The sequence below is a fragment of the Solanum tuberosum genome, unplaced genomic scaffold, assembly GCF_000226075.1.
Source record: "Solanum tuberosum cultivar DM 1-3 516 R44 unplaced genomic scaffold, SolTub_3.0 scf00047, whole genome shotgun sequence".
NCBI lineage: Eukaryota > Viridiplantae > Streptophyta > Magnoliopsida > Solanales > Solanaceae > Solanum > Solanum tuberosum.
In genome coordinates, this window is record NW_006238973.1 from 1661984 (window position 1) to 1682393 (window position 20410).

A 20410-nucleotide genomic window follows, 5' to 3' on the forward strand; every position below is an offset into this window, starting at 1 on the left:
GTATATGGGCACGGTAAAAAATTAGTATATTGCCCGTTTTTTATTATATTAAATTTCAAAGGAAATTGATTTTCTTAATTTTTTATTTTTTTTATATATGAAGATAGGAGAACAATTAGTTATAGGTTCAGGGATAGAGCTACCGTGGTGTTACAATGGTCATGCGAATATTATTCCTTGAAAAAATTACTTTATGATCGTATATATAACGTTTTGAAAATCTGTTAACACAATAAAAAGTAGTAGCTCAATTAGTTATAGATTCAGGGATGGAGCTAATGTGATGTTCAGGTGGATATACGAACACTATTCACTGAAAAAAATTACTTTATAATATATATATATATATATATATATAGTATTTTGAAAATCCGTAAACACAATAAAAAGTAGTAGCTCGACGGTTAAGGATATGCATAAATCTCCTCGATGCAAGATGCTTTATGCTCCATCGTCCACAAAAAGTTATATTATTTTGTAGTCTTCCAATTTTTGCTTTAAAACGTGGTCTAGCTAGGACTGATTAGCAATTGAAATCAAATGGATATTTGTTTGAAATTGGGCCTAAGGTTTTGAAATTAAAATGGACCAAAAACGTAAATTCATCCTTAAAAATCATATTTTGTTTTATTAAGAAAACTATTTTTAGTTAAAAATTATAATTTAGTTAAATTTTATGTAGCTTGATTATTATTTTTTAGGTTCACTCAATCATCAGAAAAAAATTACTTACTATCCAAAATTTAAATACTATTACTATGTCATTGAATATATCCATGAAGACGGTGCATGGAACCTAAAAGTAGATTATCTTTATGATCCGTTAGTATATATGGTCAAATTTTGGCAAAAAGTAAAAGTTGTTATTGTGTGAAGAAAGGTCACATATATGTTCAGATCGTTAATAGAAAAATATAAGATTAAATCATATCAAACCAAGCTTTTTGTATCCATGCATAACAAGAGTTCAATACATTGTAGTACATATTTTTTTGTATTAAGTCTTAAGGAAATTGATTTTGTTAATTACTTATTTTTTGAGGTGTCAAATTAGTCAATAAAAACATAATTCACTCAAGTTTGAGTGTAATTAATTTAACTAATTTCAATCCATAAAAAATGGGTTGATACATAGCCAATTAATTTTTTTTGTCGAAATATATTCAACAAAGACAATTTTTTTATTTAATATGTTATATAGTCTTAATAAAGAAATGAAATTTTATTAGGTATCCAGAATTGTAAAAGTACAAACAAAATAATTAAAACATAGTAAGAATTGAGCAAGTTGAATTATAAATCGAGCTTTTAGCTCAATCCATTTCAACTTATATAATTGTTGAACGGATTGATAATTCACTCATTTATTAGAAATGTTTGGTATAGTCTTTCGTTCCGAGCATCGCAACGTATTAGAAAATTAGATTTGAATATAATTCCAAATGTACAAATACTTAATAGTTGCCCTTTGTATATACTGTATATTCATGTCCTTTTCAATTCACTATGACTCAAATGGTAACACTAGTACTTATACAATGTACAGAAAGTATTATTTTTTATTATTTTTATAGTAGACATTAAAACTTGCATAAATGTGTCATTTAGTTTGGTCTCAGTTGACATATATGCTCTTCAACTTTAGATGTATATATATAGAAACTTAAACTTGTATAAAGTTGAACAAATAGATACACATGCATTCTACATGGCATAATAATACACACAAAATACAAATGGTCACGCATGATGCCACATAGGACATATGTGTCTACTTGTTTAATTCAAATATAATATATAAATATGCCCTTTAACTTGGCTTCGTCTAACATCTACGTCCTCCAACACTCAAGTTAGTAAATATCGAATATCAAATAAGTATAAGAAAATAAAACCTATTAAACACCAGACACTAGTTGCAATTAAGTTAATGGGCGCTTGTATTAACTTGGACCATAGAGAAACTTAACATAACTTTGGGCTTTGTCCCACACTTTATTTGTGATTGGGTATTAGAAAGTTGTATATCAAATTGGAATCATTTGGAGTTAATTAAGATAAATTTGAAGCAAAAATAAAATAAAATAAATTGTGTAGATGAATTTTTTACACAATGAGTTTGGTGATCCGTCAAAGATTTTATGGCTAAATTTTAGTGATTTATCAAGGTTTGTGATTAATTTTGGAGAGTTTTTTTTAGGATTTGGCCAACAATTCTACTGACTCGTCAAGATTTGTTAAAAATTAGTAACCTGACACTATTTAATTAAATAAAGAAAATTTACCTAAACCACACTAGTTTAAGAGTTAATTACTTAGAAATACTCTAATTTGTAATATTAGAGTATCTAACTAGATTTTGGTGCGTTCAGATACACGTATCTTGGAATTGTGGGGTTAAAATTATGTGTAATTCGTTCTAGATACAATATATCCAAGTTGATTCACATATGTATCTAGATACATTAACAAATCTTGTTCGCCTCTCTCCCATCTCACAACAACTCTTCTATGGATTTGGTTTCGAGATACATGTGAATCACACTAGATATATGTACACAGTGTGATACATATATCTAGTGTGATTCGCATGCATCTGGATTACATAACAAATTTTGCTCGTCTCCCTCCCCACCTCGTTCGTTTCTCTCTCTATTTTAGTATATAAGGTAGCAAAAATACATGTATTGAAGTGTATTTTCCACAATATATGGTCGAAAACTCTTAATTAGTTGTAAGATACATGTAGCAAAAATACATATATCTAAGTGTACCTTTCTCAATATATGGTAAAAAATTCTTAATTAGTGGTAAGATACATAATATTTTAAAAGTATAGATAATTTTAGTATATATGATGGTGAAATATATCTAAGTTTCTCCATGAATTAATATGGCAATTTGATGAAATAACCACAAACTATATATAGGGACATGTTGTTAATCTGTAGAATACAAACTTAACGTTAAATTTTCTTTAATCATAGCTAACTATATGATTAGAAAGACGTATTGATGTATTGAAATCCTAAAACTATTGGGATTTCTCTAATCATAATTAATTAGCATGATTAGAAAGATGTATTGATGAATCAAAATCCTAAAACTATTGGGATTCCTTCTTTTCATCATATATAAGAAGAAAAACATACAAAAAAATTTAAACACATTTCAAAAATAATCAACCTCCATTTCACTTGTTTCTTAGCATAAATATATGAATCAAATTGAAATTTTTACCAGAAATTTACTAAACAAATAAAAAAGAGAAAAGGGTTTTAGTTTTAGAAAAAGAGATGAGCTAAAAGAGGAAGCTTAAAACCCTACAAGCAAAAATAAATTAAAACCCTATAAGCTAAAACAAATACTATGGTGTGTCTTTACGCTGTGATATTCTACAGACATGTGTACAAATAAGGATGATTTTGTAGTCAATTATGATATAAGTAGTGGTAGAAATTGAACCTTAGAAAAATCTGGAATTTTTAATGTTAAAATTACTACTACTAATTATGGATTAGGATTTAGTCAAAATTGATTTTTTGTTTTTTCGAATGAGAGGTTATATATATATTCAAGTTGTGGATATAAATAAATAAGATAAAAGTGTATATATCAAAATTCTATTGGTTTTTGTTATATTAAATTTTGAAGAATTTTTATATATATATATATACGAAGATAGGAGAACACATAGTTATATATCTAGGGGTGGAGTTATTATGATATGTTAGGATGGTCATCCAAACAATATTCGTCAAAAAAACTAAATTGTATAAAGAAACCAAAAATTACTTTATAATTATATATATAACATTTTCAGAAAAAATTGCTTCAAAACTTGTCTAGCTGCGCCTAATCAGCTTTTAAAATCAAATGGACCTTTGCTTTAAAATTGGGTCTAAGGTCCTGAAACTAAAATGGACCAAAAACAAAAATTCAACCTTAAAAATCATGATTAATTTTATTTTAAAAACTGTTTTTAATTAAAAATTATAATCTAAGTAAATATTATATAGTTTGATTATTATTTTCTTGGTGCACCCAATTATCGAAAAGTAAAATTTCTTATTATTCTAATGAAATTGGGCCTAAGGTCGTGAGACTAAAATGGATCAAAAACGTAAATCCAAACTTAAAAATCGTGTTTAGTTTCATAAAAAGACTATTTTAAATTAAAATTGTTTTTAAAAAATTATAATTTAGTTAAATTGTGTAGCTTGATTATTTTGTTTTTTTTAAGCATCCAATCATAAAAAAAAATTTACTTACTATACAAAGTTTGAACATCTTTTGATTTTATTTTTTTTACTATGCCACTAGATATATTCATGAAAATTTCGTTCTCTTCTCTTATTAGTAAACAAATTATTATGGCCCCAACCCTTCAACGAAAGAGAAAACATTCACTATAAATATTAAGACTCCAAGACATGCATTGCAGGGCTCATTCGGGAATGACGCTCCCAACATGATTTTCTCCATATTCAGGGCTCGAATCCAAGATCTCTGGTTAAGGTGAAACACTCCCACCAATGCACCACAATCCATGTTGGTAACAAAACATCGATTAATATACTTCTAGTGGGAGAAACTAATAATATATCAACTAATTATGATAATTAGATCAATGATTATATTGTATTTAATATTCAGCCTATAGCGTTGAAATTCCAAATAACATTATTTTATGAATAAAATGTTTTTAATATTGTGCAAAAAGATTAAAAAAATAAATTCCAGGAGTCCTAGATTCTCAGACTTTAATTTAATTAGTATATATTAAATTAAATTAATCCTAACGTGCAGACTGGTTTCTATGGAGGAAATTATTTTACGTTAAACATGCATGCATGACTTTTGCTTATAATAATTTTGTAGGAATTTTCATGGATTCAAATATAGATGGATCGAAAATTTGAAGTATATGAATCTCTATAATTATCTCAAAGTAATATATAACAATTTTATAAATTCACATCCAAATATTGATAAATATTTAATAATTTTTTAACATATAAATAAGATATACATAAAAATTACTGAATTCCTATGATTACTGTCAACAGGGGCGGAGCCACCTAGTACTAGGGGGGTTCATTCGAATCCCTTTCGGCGGAAAATTATATTAATTATATATGGTTAAAATATTTTTGTATGTATATATAGTAGATGTCGAACCCCCTTCGTCTATTTTATTTACGTGCCTATTTCTATAGATTTTGAAAATCCTGGCTCCGCCACTAACCGTCAACATTATCTTTCTATATTGCAATTAACCCTTAGACATGCATTAGCCTTCATATATGGTTACGTTTTACAATTTTGAGAAGGGTCTGAAAACTTGTATTTTCAGTAAAATATAATTGCTCGAGCCAAATCATTGCGATCACCTTAGTGATTAGACAACTATAAGTTTGTTAATTTGTGACCATTTAGACACTTCTTCGATGAAATGAATAATACATTTTCACAAAGTATTATGCTTTATCCAAAATGTATATTATTTTTTTCTATCAATCAATTTAAATAAATATCATTAAAGAAAAGAAAAAAAAATCCATGCTAGTTGACAAGAATTGCTTAATAAAGAATTCATTTATTTTTTTATTGATGTTTATATTTTTGTTTAGGAAGGTCATTTCCACTTTAATCAACCTATCATATGTTTTAATATAACTATTATTCACTTAAGCTGACATGTTTTAGATAACGATTGTTTAGCTAACATATAGAAGTTCATACACACAAAATAAAAGCTAATTAAGGGAAAAAACACATAAAAAAAGATTGTTAAATAAATTTATCATCAATTTTATATGAAGTGATGAAAAAGTCCACAAATAAAAAGGTTGCTCAATAAGGTCATGACTAAGATTAACATTAAGACCATAAAACACCACCAAAGATCTCGAATACGAGCCTACATGTGAATGGAAAAAAATCAATTAGAATTAAAGTTTTTGCGAATTTTGATTTAGTCAAACGGAAAATTTAGCCATTTTCCCTGAATTTTAAATGAATGGACTTTTTTTTGCTTTAGAGCATTGAAATTAAAAAGTCTAGGAGGACCAAATTGCACGTAAAATGACAGTAAGGTCTACCACGATCTTTCTATGTTTTTTCATCACTTTATTGCTAGCTAGTCAACTTAAATTCCAATTTATATATATATAAATTCAAGAAATTTTTACCCCTATGTCTTTTCAATTAAGATATGTAATACTTTATGATATGTTGAATTTCACTGATTATATAAAAAATTATTTTATCGATAGTGAATATAAAATAAATACTTGTATTATTCTGTTATCAAAATGAATGGTTGTATTCATTTGTCAAGCGCAAGCCATCAACATATTGACGTTTGTAACTCCCATTTGCCAAACTGCAAATTGCCATTGACCAAGTCAAAATTGGAAGTCTTTCTTATCTTTCTATCTGCCTTTTTAAAAAAATAAAAAATAAAAAATCATCGATTGGTACTTGTATCAAAGATCGACTAATTTAATTTCATGCTACATAAACTTTATTTGGATGAAAGTATTCCCTTTTAAAAAGAAAAAATTAAACTTAAAATCTATGATTAATAAAGGAATAGTCTCACACAATATCTTTTGGTGGTTTTTCTCTATCTTCCTTTTAAAAATAAAGTCTTCATTATTTTATTTTGTTTTGAATATTAGCACAATTAATCATTGTTTTCCAACTTGAATTTAAATGAAATGACTTAATTCCAAATGGAAATTTCATAACCTGACCCTACTCTTACCAGAAAAGCAGCCACAAAACTTGAAAAAAGTTGGGCCAAAACAACTCATATTTATTTAGTAATAATTTATTTATCATATCTTAATTAGTAATTTAATGGTGCAAATTTTGATTCTTTAATAATCTGCTTTTTTAAAATCTTAAGATTTGGACGATGATTTGTGTTTATCTAATAAATACAGTGCATTTTTTTTTTGTTTTTTACTTTGACTAGAAACACCAAAATGGACTTGGAAAACAATGTGAAAATTGACAAGCACTAAAATTAAAAACCAACCTTTAGAGAGTCATTTAAACCCCACAAATATTCAATTTGTTACTTGCCAATTAAATTCTCAAATTTTAGCAAAATAATGAAAATCATGAAGAAATTTATTTAATTTAACAATAAAAAAAATAATGAATTTCAGCAAACGCTATAGTGATTTCCTCTCATTAGGCTAAGCTTTAATTGATAAAATTATCAAATACCTAATAAAATAATCAAGTCGCATAACCTATGTCAAAGCCACATAAATCGAAAAGTGATCGAACATTCATAGTAAAAAAATATTAGCTTATGGCCATCATGATAATTAGGAACTTTAGTGGTTAAGGACACGATAATGAAATAATTAAGTTTCATAGATCTAACAAACCTATATTGCAATCAAATATGAAGCTATCAAATCAAGAAAGATTAATTATTGAAACATCTTTTTTGGATTCAAGTTTAAGCAAACCATAATTGTAATAGAATTGTAAATTCTACTTTAAGCTTTTTTTACTACCAATTCTTCAATTATAATCCATAACAACTCTCATTAGTAACTATCACATATTATTCATTATGAGATGAGATATAACAGTTGCAGCTACCAAATTCCATTTTATTTATTTAAAAACTATAATAATCATATTTGATAGTTATTGTGAATATACATTATGAGATATAACAGTTGCAGCTACCAAATCCCATTTTATTTATTTAAAAACTATAATAATCATATCTGATAGTTATTGTGAAATCCAAAGGTATAATAGTTCTGAAAAACCATATGCTAAAAAAGAAAAATTAAAAAAATCCCAAATGTAACCAATCTAACTTTCCAGCACTTTAAAGTGACAAGGGTGTGGGATAAATTAAGAGGATGGAAGTTAGGATATCCTTATCTAAATTTCGATGTCTAAAATATTTCATATTTGTCTAAATTAATTAGGAAAAGATCATAATTTAAAGGATATAACATGGATAACTCATAATATAAGCATTATAGTGGCTGACAATTTAAATTCACAATAGGTCATATAAACGAATGCACAAAAAGTATTTCATATTTTGTACAAAATTCAAAAAAGAATCATAATTTAAAAGGGAAACATGACCGTGTACTTGATTTATATTAATAATTAACTTCATGACTTGAATTTACAACATATAGACCATAACATACCCAAAATATTTCATATTTATAAGAGTTCAACAAAAAAACCTAACATAATATACCTTATATAGTCAAAAATTAAACCATAATACAAACATAAAATTTCATGGTTCGAACATATAACTTTATCATCATCTCTTTATATCCTTATCTCAAAGACCAATAAGAAATATAATATAAAATAACTTTGAAGAGGTCTTTTTTAAGTCTCTATGTTAAAAGTAGCCAAGTAGAGAAAAAAATATTCGAGGTTTGCGTCCTCTTAAAGTTTTCTAATATTTCCCGTCCATATTTACTTGTTTATTTTGAATTTTATACGTCCTTGTAATATTTTATTATAATATATATATATATATAATCTAGAAAATAAATAATTATACTAATGTTGATAATATAATTAAAAAACTTACACACACTTTGTCATCACTTGATGATGATGATTTTCTATAACAACATTTATAAGTAAAGAATTTAATAGATTTATAAATATGAAAAATTTAGTTTTTACATGATTTATTTTTATATTACAAATTATGTTTTTCTGTCTCCTTCAAGTGTTTGTTATGAATTTTTTTTGTCTATATTGATTTGTAGTTACTGTGCTTTTTAATATTCATTCCACCTTTTCTATGGAATTCATAATTTTAATATAATTTAACCAAGTCAAATAAAATTAAATAAAACTATAGAGAGAAGAGTTCTTGACCTACATTTTTTTTAATAGAACCACCTACCCTTTGATGTTTTTTAAACGTATATAATAATTGTAAATTCGTTTGAAGTTGAAATTAATGTATGATTATATGTGGATTTTGGATTAGAATTTAATTGATTCTGAATTTTAAGATATTAGCAAACTTAAGTTTCTATAATTAACTCGATATAAAATTTTATTGATTTTGAAAGCTATTAGATTTGCTAAATCGACAAGTTAAAAGCTACCTCTACTTCGGTATAACATAGAACGATAAGAAATGTTACAAAAGTGTCAAATTCGTTTTTGTACTAATTGAAATTGAACAACTTTGTCATTCGTTAAACTTTTAATTTAATATTAATACTACGCTATTCTTAATGAAACTCTTAGCGAATCGTAATTTTAAACAATAATAATAAGAAGTTAAAAGGGGTAAATTTGAACATAAGCAAATAGATCAAAAGTGACTAAGTGAGCAAAATAGAAACAAATTTGGACATCTTTCCATTAATTAATAATGAAAACTCTTATCTTTAACAACCTCAAAAAGAAAATAGTTACAGAAAAGATAAAGGGTACTTATCTTAACTTCAAAACAACAAAAAACAAAACAACAAAAAAGGATCAGAATGTGAAAAAGAAGGATGAGAATGATGACTCAATCCTATTTTAATATACACATAAAGATCTTTAAGTATCTCAATTTTTGAATTATATCAAAATTATCAAGTGTGCGATTTTTTATTTGAGCTAACATCAACTGTTCAAGATATATTTCAGTTATCATATATGTTTTTGATAAATGATTAGTGATAGCTCAGATAAAACTCACATACATAATAGTTCATTTATGAAACTCAAAAAATCAATATATACCATGCATACATGGAAATAGAGATACTGTTTCGAAAAGACCCTCGAGATACTCATATATATATATATATATATATATATATAAAATTGAACAGACTCCAAGACATAATAATTGGTCACAATCTCCAATTTTTTCATGACAACTTCCTAAAGTTTCTATTGACATAAAAAAATAAGCATTGGGAAACATAAAGAAACACATAACGCACAAGACACGCTCTCTTCTTCTTATGTCTAGCAAAAGATAAGCTGACTTTTCTTATAAAGAAGAAGAATGTAGACTTAACTAACCAACAAACAAATAAATAAATGGATATTATCATTTTTAATCCCTCAAATATCATCAAATTTTAATTTTGATCTTTGTGAAACTTTACCAAGCATTATATTTTTTTAATCACCATATTGTCTAGATCAGTTTGCATGTATCTCAACTAATTTCAACAGATATTTGCTATCTTAGCATAGGTATACGATAACTTCGTCCATCAAAGTAAATAGAAAGAAATCAGCAAGTGTTTTTGTTGAAAATTAAACATAAGACCTCATTTCCACTCACTTTCATAGACCACTAAATCATACTCTTAGGTGTTTTTTATCGTCGGGAGAGACATTTTTATGTATTATGCCATGATTAAATATGTTTGACCAAATATTAAAAGGATCAAAACAATAATTCATTATTAATTAAGGGACCAAAAGTGCAACTATCCCTAAACAAATAAATGAAACCCCATTCAACCATTTTTTTTAGAATTACAACACAACTACCAAATTTTTCTTGACCATTTGATCAAAAATTCATATAATCCCATGGCCAATTATAAAAGGATGCTAAAGTGGGACCCACATAAGACAATGAATTTATAAAAAGCTCATATAGCTTGTGTTCAGACTTAAGCAAGACCTCAAAAAAAAAAAAGAGAATTAAAAGAGTAGAAAAGAAAAAAAGATCAAAGAAAAAACACAACAAAATTCAATTTTTTTGAAACCCAATACCCTCGCAAGTCCAAATCCAACCAAAATTCTCTCAAGAAAATTCAAAACCCATCTCTCAAATCCTTTAATCTTCAATACCCATATCATAAATTTTGTCAAAATTGAATCTTTTCTTCTTTTTCCACCATTTTGCCTCTGTTTTTTCCTTCTTTTTGGTCATAATCATGATAGGTGCCTTGTTAGGACCATTAAAAATCAGTTCTTTTCCATATTGGTCCTTGTAAGAAGTCTTGAATTCAAAAAAATTCAGTAGAATTTAAAGAGCCTTTTTTTGACTTCTCTGTTTGTATCTTCTTTTTTTTTTCAAGTTAGGTGTTTTTTTAGTTCAATTCTTGATTTCAGGTCCCCTGTTTTATCAGATTACTGTAAATTTGAGTTATGGGGATTCAGAAAGACAGAGTGAAATTTAATGTTGGTGGTAGAATTTTCGAAACTACAGCAACAACCTTAGCTAATGCTGGTCGAAATTCTCTATTTGGAGCTATGTTTGATGATGAATGGAACTTGAATTCTGATGCCACAATCATTGAACATTTCATTGATAGGAACCCTAATTGTTTCTCAGTCCTTCTTGATTTGCTTAGAACAGGGGAGCTTTATTTACCTCAAAATCTTCCTGAAAAGTTGTTGTATAGAGAGGCTTTGTTTTATGGTCTTTTAGATCATGTCAGGTCAGCTAAATGGGGTCCATTTGATGGAAACAGGCTCCGTCTGGCCCGTTCAGTAACGGGCCAGGCTCCTGGTGATGGAACTGCCATTCGGGCTGGCCCGGATGGCGGGTGTTGTGTGGCTCATGGTAGTATGGTTCATGTGTATGATTGGATGATGGAGGAACATCCTCCTATTAATCTTGATTATCAAAGGGTGAATGATGCTGGTTGGATTGATTCTGAGAATATTGTGTTGAGTGCTTGTGAAAGATTAGGTAAAGGGGATGGGGGTATGGGGTTGTTTAGTGCATCAACTGGGGAGCTAAGGTATAAATTTAATGTCAAACATGAAAATCAAGTCAAGAGTTATACTGCTGGCGCGCTTAGTTTTAGTTCAGATTATAAGTTGTTTTCTAGTTGTAAAGGTAGAAGTAATGAGTATGGTATTGGTGTATGGGATCAAGTAACTGGGAAACAGATTGATTTTTTCTACGAGCCGCCCGGTTGGTCACTTGGTGATGCTGATAAGTTACAATGGTTACATGGTACAAACTGTTTGTTAGTTGCTACTTTGTTTCCAAGGAAGGATAATTGTTACATTAGTTTGTTGGATTTTAGGGATAAAAGTATGGTTTGGTCATGGTCTGATATTGGCACGCCTATAACTGACGAGAGGAGAGTTAGGGACGCGATAGCAATGGAGGAAACAAGTTCAATATGTGTCGTGAACGAGTATGAAGATTTGGGGTTTATGGATTTGAGGAGGAATGCTGGAAGTGTAAGGTGGAGTTCAAGAAGCAGGCTGATGAAGGGGAAAATGCCAGATGAGCCATGTTATCCTAAACTGGCATTGCACGACGGACAGTTGTTCTCATCGATGAACGACTGCATCTCTGTGTTCTGTGGCCCTGATTGGGTACTTACATCAAGGCTTCGACGAAGCTATGGTGGTTCCATTTGTGATTTCTCTATTGGTGGTGACCGTCTTTTCGCTCTTCATAGCGAGGAAAATGTGTTCGATATATGGGAGACGTCGCCTCCACCAATTATATGATTTTTATGTAGTTTTGGAGGTGTTTAAGTGAGTGATTTTGTTATCTTTTTCTTCAGATTGTTAAAGAGTGACTAATGTAGATGTTTTTAGGATAGATAAATTGAATAGAAATCAGTGTTTGTAAACTGTAATACTTTCTAGATTTGTGAAGTTTGAGTATACATATGAAAAACTGACCTGTTAAAGTTAAAGGAAAATGATTGCTTAGCAATCAATATTTCAAATTTTACCTTTGCCTTGCTTCTAATAGATGCATTCTTTCAATATCTAGTACATCATTGGTGCTAGACTAAATCAAGATTCGCGTCAGAGAAGAGTCACTTGTTGGAAGGTAAGCTGGTCCTTAACAAAGATTCGAAGTCGAAATGTCTGATTAAGGATAGAGCTGTTATCGCTCTACTATAACTCTAGTAGATTCAGTGGACCACCTTTACTACAACTCTAGTAGATTCATTGGACCACCTTATGATAAAGTAAGTACTAGCAAGTCTCTTTTGAACAAACCCCCATACAACAACTTTTCTTTTGACCTAAGCTTTAACAAAGATTATTCCTCTTTATGTAGTTGTACAATCCAATGCAACTAAAAGCTCCCGAGTGATAATAAGTATTTTTCATTCTTAACTAGAGATCCCGAGTTCAAATTCCTAAGTATGAAGTCGTTTTTGTTAGAAAGCATTTCACCCCACACTCCAGCCCAACCCCTTAATGTGGGAATATCGACACGAATCTAGATAGCCCCAATACAGATATCAAACACCAGATGAAAAAACGAAAAGAAGAAGTTAAAGGGGTGAGGGTGGTGTGGTAGATACCATTTGCATGTGAGCAGTTGTAACTACTCACCCAGTCTCCAGATTATTTATTGTTAAGAAAAAAGGAGGTAAAGTTTTGCTTTATTTTTTCATTTCAGTAGGGTATCTCATTTCCTTTGAAATTGTTTTTTAAACAGCCGAGTCCAGATCAGCTCACACACATCTCAACTGTTCCAACGTTAGCAGATGGAAAGAAATCTAAACATTTTTTGTTTCGGCCAAGAACTGAATCGCAATCTTTCAAGATTTTATTCACTTCATCAACCAATAAGCCACACCCCTGAGTGCTAGGGGCATTGTTTTCATCTTTTGCAGTCAAAACAGAATTGTTGGCAACTGTAAAAAACAACATACTCATATATATGATATCAACAAAAACAAATGCTTACTCTTGTCTTTTAGACTGCCATTCATGGAATCTGGAGCCAGCAGTATTTGTTTAATGACACCACTAATCACTTCTTTATAATTAATAATAATATTCATCGAATGGCACGACGCCTAATAACACGACAAAATTTCAAAATTATCATAATGCAGATCATTAAAATAAGTTCAAACTTCTGTAATTAGGAGCAAATCCCCAGTTAAGAAGCCCCACAAACAACATAAAAATTTATGCACCCTTTGACTTTCGCCGGCGTATTTCAAGTTTCAACAACAATCCAGAAAAAACCATTATCTCAAAACAAGTATCATTAAACAAAGCAACTACAACAACATATACCCAGTGGATAGGATATACGCTGACCTTACCTACTCTCTACCTTTTGGAGGTAGAGAGGTTGTTTACGATAAACAGAGCAGCAAGTGTAACCAAAATTATGATTCCACCTGTTCAAGACAATACTTTAATGTAAGTGCATCAGGTTTTACAACCTGTTAGCATGAGGATTCAAATTCCAAATGCAAAATGACAATGGACAGATGAGTAATGAAGGTAAATTACTGTCAACCATCTACATTTACATATGTAAAACAAGATTTGAGGATACTGGCATAACATAAGTCTTGGCAGATTATATTGAGTCGACCGTAGGGAGAAGAATATAATGAAGCTTTGGTGTTAAATAAGCAACATGTTATTCATGGGTACTTATCAAAAAAGAAGACAAAATCGCGAGAAACTTAAATTATTGTATACTACACTAACACTACCAAGAAACTTCTAGAGAAGATATTTCTCTCTTTGATGAGTTAAAACAAGTCTTACAATATTTGTGAGAACTTGACATTTGGGCACTGGACCGCTTGACCGGACCCAAAAGGATTGGAAGGATACCTTCCCAAAGAATGAAGCAAGTGAAAGTTGACCTTTTGAGGTGCACGTTAATCAAGCGTAGTCTGGCATTACTTTTTTAAGGAATGTGATTGGCTGGGCTTCTTCAGGGACAACTTCATCAAATGCAACATAATTCCGCTCCTTATCATAGACATGACATACTGTCAGAATTGTCTTCATTAGACGCCAATTCCATGAAGCCTCGTTCAGGTACTGTTACGTGTCAAGCAAAACACAATGTTGTCAATAGCAATGGAAGACGATTTTAGAGATCAAGATGAAATTTTTATATTCATTTTTTGTCCTCACTCTTGCGTTTTCTGTTTCCCCCATCAAACAGAAAAAATGATACCCCATTCAAACGTCATTAAAAAGAAATGAACAGTATTAGAGAAAATGCCAAGTCACGATACCTTTCCCCAATTCTCTTGGAGAGATTGATGAGCTGCCCGTAAATTATAACTTGGTATTCTGGGGGATATGTGGTGGGGAATATGAACATTGATATCATGACAAAGAACCTCAATCCTGTCGAAAAGAAAGAGCAAAGATCAGAAAATAAAAATATGAGACAAAAAAATGAATACTTGTCTAGTCTTTTTACTTCTTTTACTCTTTGTAATTTGTCCTTCTATGGTGTCCTTTTCTTTCATCTCTGGCAAAAAGGAAATTGCCAAGGTTGCCACAAACAATGGAATAGCCAACCCAGGATCACAAAAAGGGACAGAAACTTTGATCAAAATCAGATAGATAATACAAATCCATCTTTCTTCCAGGATATGAATCGTGGAAATGGAGATGTGGTGTGTTCAGTAAGTTGCACAGACTCTTCACTTTTGATGCCACACCCGTGTCAGATTCTCCAAAAATACACTACTTCTGGAGTGTCTGACACACTCCCGTCGACATTTTTGAAGAGTCCAAGCAGAAATTCCTACTTCTGTTCTTCATGAAATTTCCATTAAGATCACGTTGAAAAATTAAAATTTCCATAAATATAATTCTTGTGATCAATTTTCAGTTCTCCACTTTCTGAAAAAGATATAGTGGGTCAGCTTTAACAGGACTTTGATCTGTTCTTTTTCATTTTTTGTTTTATAACCGTGGTATCTGGGCCAGTTTGCACAGACCTTGACCAATTCCACGAGGCACATGCTACCTCAAACCAACACAGGTACCTGGTAACTCTATCACTAAACAAATGTTCTGTCTCTCCGGTCAGAAGTTGAAATTCAAAGGAACTCAATGAAGGAGGGAGCAGTAAACAAAGAAAAAAAGAGGTCACCTCTTCCTTTATCAGGTAGAAACATAGTCTCAGCAGTGGGAAACATGCATTCCAAATTCATGATATTAGGAGAAAAACTGCATCATTTTTGTGCATAGGAAGCATAACTTATGACTTTGTCCGCAAGATCCAATTATTTTCTAATTACCAAACTTGGTTTCAAGATCTTATCCCTTGTCACTAGACTACGCTCAGCTAGTCTCATGGACAAAAAAGGCAATTAAAGAGCTTCTTTTTTTTTCTTCAAATAACAGTGGTGAGACGGGTTCGTTTTGTGTACCTCGACAATTCAACTGAATACCTACATCATCTACGAATGCAGATATCGGCTAACTCTATCCACCAACACTCATGCAGATGGTAGATTCCCCTAGTTTTTGCCTCTATTAGGATTTGAACCCTGATCTTTGTGATTTTATTTCAACTTCATTGACCTAAGTCACCCCCATTGGGTGCAAGTGGATCTTACTTTCGAGAAAATCTTCCACCCACTAAAGTATCTACAGTTAATTCATACTCCCTCCATTTCAATTTATTTGCCTTAGTTTGACCGTGCACGGAGTTTAAGAAAATAAAGTACACTTTAGGATCTTGTGGTCTTAAGCTAAAGATATGTATAACGTACCAAAATGTCCTTTAATATTGTGATCTTACATGCCATGTAAGATGTTGAAATTAAATAGTTGCCAAATTATGAAAGATGCATTCTTTTTCAAACTGACTAAAACGGAAAGTAAGACAAACAAATTGAAACCAAGGGAGAACAAGATTAGCCAATAACTTCACGAAAGAGGACAAGAGAGATCAATTACCAACTAGGATAGTCACAGTGAACTGTGCCATTCAGCTGGGCCTGAGCGGCATTCCACTCATCAGAAGTTTTGAAGGGTATGTGGGGTGCCGTATGATGAACCATTGTAAAAGTACTCATCTGGGCATTTGAATAGAATAAAAAATTATTAGTACAAGAAGTTTTTTATAGCAAAATTTCAAGAATGAGGTACCAAGAGGTAATCACAGGAAAGCAGAAATTGTTGTTACCCAAAAATGATAACCCAACCATGGCATTAACCAGAACTTGATCCATCCAATAATCCCTGTTTTCCAGATTATCAGTGGCCAGCCAATTGCCATAAAAGCAAAGACACAACCCAAACTTATTTTCACCCTGTCAATTTCATTTGGTCTGAACTTACTCAAATTGAAATGACAGAGCCACCTAAATCAAGATCCAAAATAGTAGATAAGAATCAAGAAGTTATAAAAAAATAGCCATACAAATTAGAAAATATGTCTATTTTCACAGCAAAACGATTAGTTATAATGGCATACCAGTGAGCTACAGACATCCAAGGTCGAATAGGGCCGTAACCTAATATAATTGCCTTCCTCAGAGCAGGGACTGAATCGAACTCCTCCTTCCAAACAGGCTGCCAAGCTGTGTCTTCGTGCAACCTGGAATAAAGAAAAGTGAAAGTTCCAGTTTTTACATATAGATGAATAATGAGTATAAAGTGCCAGAGTCTAATATACTAAACAATTGCAAGGGAAGCTTCATTGATGGAAAAAGATTTCTTCAAGTGGTTGCTTTAATTATCATTACTCGAAAGAGCTGGCATACTACATTAATATACAGGCTGCGACGGCAACTACTTTTTTACCACTTTTAGATATGAAGAGCAAATTTGAACATCGATAAAGCTGACTTCCTTAATTTGAAGCTGTTAAACACATATATGCCTATTCTCTGACTTGTGTAGGATCAGTTGGCAAAAGTTTATGGGTCAGAAAAGTTATAAAATGGATCTCGTTTTCCTATATAGGCAAGCCATTAAAGGAACAAGGCAGAATTAAATCTATACACAATGTCAATGGGTGCGGTATTCCTGTCTAAGCAGTGGTATTAACCTTGAAATTTCCAGTTGAACAGCTAAATATAATAGATTGAGTCGTTGACATTTCACAGGTCATGCCAAAAACAAAGATGTAATTAATTTGAAGAAAATAAATGGACAAGGGTCATTTGACTAACATGTTTGTTTTCGCGTGATGCCGATCATGCTTGAACCTCCATGGCTCATAGGGATATATCAATGGCAAAAAGGCTAGTGTTCCAACAATATCTTCCAATAATTTGTTCTTTGAGAAGGATTTGTGAGCGCAATCATGTCCTATTACAAAGAACTTCACAAATAAAACCAAACAAAGAAAATCGACCTTGAGATTTATGGTTAAGAAAAGGATATAAATAAAAAATAAAAGAGGAAATAAATAGGCTAAATTCCGATTTGGAGATGGGCACGAAAAAGTTAAGTAAGTTGATCTGTGCTGTCTTTAACATGATTTCCTTTCTCTGCTGCGTTAGAGATCACATAAAAATAGAATAATGGCAAGAACAAATAAAAGAAATACCAAAAAAAAGAAAGAAATACAGAACTCACCCCTGTAACTGCTGTTCCTGTCCAAGCCCAGGCCAGGGGAAGTAGGTACCATGGAGCTTTGGCAATCATGAAGAGCCCCAGTGTGTATGAAGTTACTGATATCAAAACTGACTTCAATGCCTTTCCATCGTCAATCTCGAATACCTAGTGCAGTAAAACGCAATCTTAAAATCAAAGTTGCACCATGGATAGCAAGTTACTAACCAGTGGAAACAAAATATTATTTCTATTTTGGGCACTATATGAGTCCATTTTTGTCCTTCATTGTAATAATGGAGACTGACTTGAAGATATTTCACAAACGGGACTGGATACTCATTTTTGTAGTTTTTTTATATAAACAGTACATCTCATTCGGAAGAAGTGTGACTGTGTGAGCAACTAATGTACCAATGTCAATTACCAGATTCTAAAGGAAATAAGCGAACATTTAGATTTTCAAAACCTTGGTCAGAGGAAATAATAATACCTTCTTAGGTAGTGACTCAGTAATATCTCTCATTGTGACGTTATCAGGTAGTGGTTCTCCAATTTGTCTAAAACCATATTTTTCACTTAATCGTTTTCTCTCCTCTGCAGAGTCTAAGGGTGCAGGTGCTATCGGAACTGCAACAGCTTGTATAACATTTTTCTTTCTCGAGTAAATTAAGCAGCCTTTCTGTTTCGAGCTTATCTGAGGTAGACTTTCCCACTTTAAACAATATGTTCCTGTTAATATATTCAAACAAAAGATTGTACACGAAGCTGGTAAGACACAATGCAAAATCCATCCAAAACATCAAAGAGATTCAGCTATTGTTACAGTTTTCAGATTAGTTATCAAGCTTGGCCTAAAACCGTGTAATGCATAGTGATCTTAGTATTCATATCTTAAATGCAAAATTGCTTTAAAGCTTTCCAGAATATCACGGTAAACCAATATATCAATATGAATATGTTTGTTAATAATTAACATTAGCATTTGTCTGATAACACTGTTGCATCTTATTCCATTTCACTAAACAATAATTTAGTTAAGACGTTTATCACAAAAGGGAAAGTCGAGAGATTTTTAGATTAGAAAATGGTCTTTAGTTTAGCAGTTCAATTTTCTTGGAATGTTATGCTCATGATCCAAAATTCACTAGGAATGACTAATTCCAAGTTACTTTAAGCTATTCCAAATTTTGTATCCAAAATTCAGGGAGAAACAAAAGAACAACAATTCAATTTATAGAAAGGAAAATTTATACAGATGAAAATCCACATAATATAACCACTAATTTTCAGTAATCAATTACACAACTAAACCCTCACAGAAGTAACATGCAATTACCATTCATAGAAGCTACATTTAAGTGTTCTATTAACAATCAAGAAATTTCACCTTCAATTCAAGAACGGAAAAGGGACAAAAATGGCCTTGAAATATTGTATATAGAACAAAATTGCCCTCCATTTGGCTGTAGGTCCAAAAATGGCCCTGAACTATTATAACTTGGACAAAAATGCCTTTGCGGTGGCAAACTGGCCCAATTATGCGCCTATCATGTTAATGGAAACCTGTATCCCCTTTTAACCTTTTATATCTTTGCTAAGGACATTGAAATAAGTGGGATGGCTTAATTATAGTTTTTTCATTCTTTTGTCTAAAGTAATTATTGTCTGTTTATAATAATAGATTTGGTGTTTCTTCATAGGCGCTTTTCTTGGCTAAAGCCCACACTTTAATTGTGCTTTGCGCTTAAAACTCCATCAGACTTTGGCGTTTTTCGCTTTTGACTACTCTGAGCCACTAATTTTCAGTAATTAATTACACAGCTAAATACTCACAGAATTAACCTGCAAATTACCATTCAAAAAGCTACATTTAGGTGTCCTCAATTCAAGAAACAAAAAAACAAAATCGTCGATAGACCCCCACCACCACCACAACGACAACACACTGACACCCACAATTAACTCAGTTCAAGCAAAAATGCAGATGAAAACCTACAAGTCTAGCTACTAATTTTCAGTAATCAATTACACAGCCAAATCCTAACAGAACAAATCTGTAATTTACCATCCAAAGAAGCTACTTTTAGGTGTTCCATAATCAAGAACACAAAAAATAGACCCCCCCCCCCCCCCCCCCCAC

At 31.1% G+C, this 20410-nt stretch overlaps 2 protein-coding genes across 2 annotated transcripts in view; one reads left to right on the forward strand and one right to left on the reverse strand.

Annotated features, from left to right (window-relative positions):
• Positions 1–10663: 10663 nt before the first annotated feature.
• On the forward strand, positions 10664–12593 carry LOC102590283 (BTB/POZ domain-containing protein At2g24240-like). Its single transcript, XM_006343596.2, has one exon. The coding sequence runs from the start codon at positions 11143–11145 to the stop codon at positions 12466–12468; it is 1326 nt and encodes a 441-aa protein (XP_006343658.1). The 5' UTR covers positions 10664–11142; the 3' UTR covers positions 12469–12593.
• A 1726-nt stretch (positions 12594–14319) lies between these two features.
• The window catches only part of LOC102590621 (omega-6 fatty acid desaturase, chloroplastic), a 7414-nt gene continuing 1323 nt past the window's right edge, over positions 14320–20410 (reverse strand). The window contains exons 3-10 of the mRNA XM_006343597.2: positions 18761–18999; positions 18292–18435; positions 17883–18034; positions 17183–17305; positions 16892–17069; positions 16663–16781; positions 14979–15093; positions 14320–14778 (exon numbers count right to left, since the gene is read on the reverse strand). Of these exons, the coding sequence (XP_006343659.1) occupies positions 14617–14778; positions 14979–15093; positions 16663–16781; positions 16892–17069; positions 17183–17305; positions 17883–18034; positions 18292–18435; positions 18761–18999 (1232 nt within the window). The 3' untranslated portion in view covers positions 14320–14616. The remainder of the gene's footprint in view (positions 14779–14978; positions 15094–16662; positions 16782–16891; positions 17070–17182; positions 17306–17882; positions 18035–18291; positions 18436–18760; positions 19000–20410) is intronic.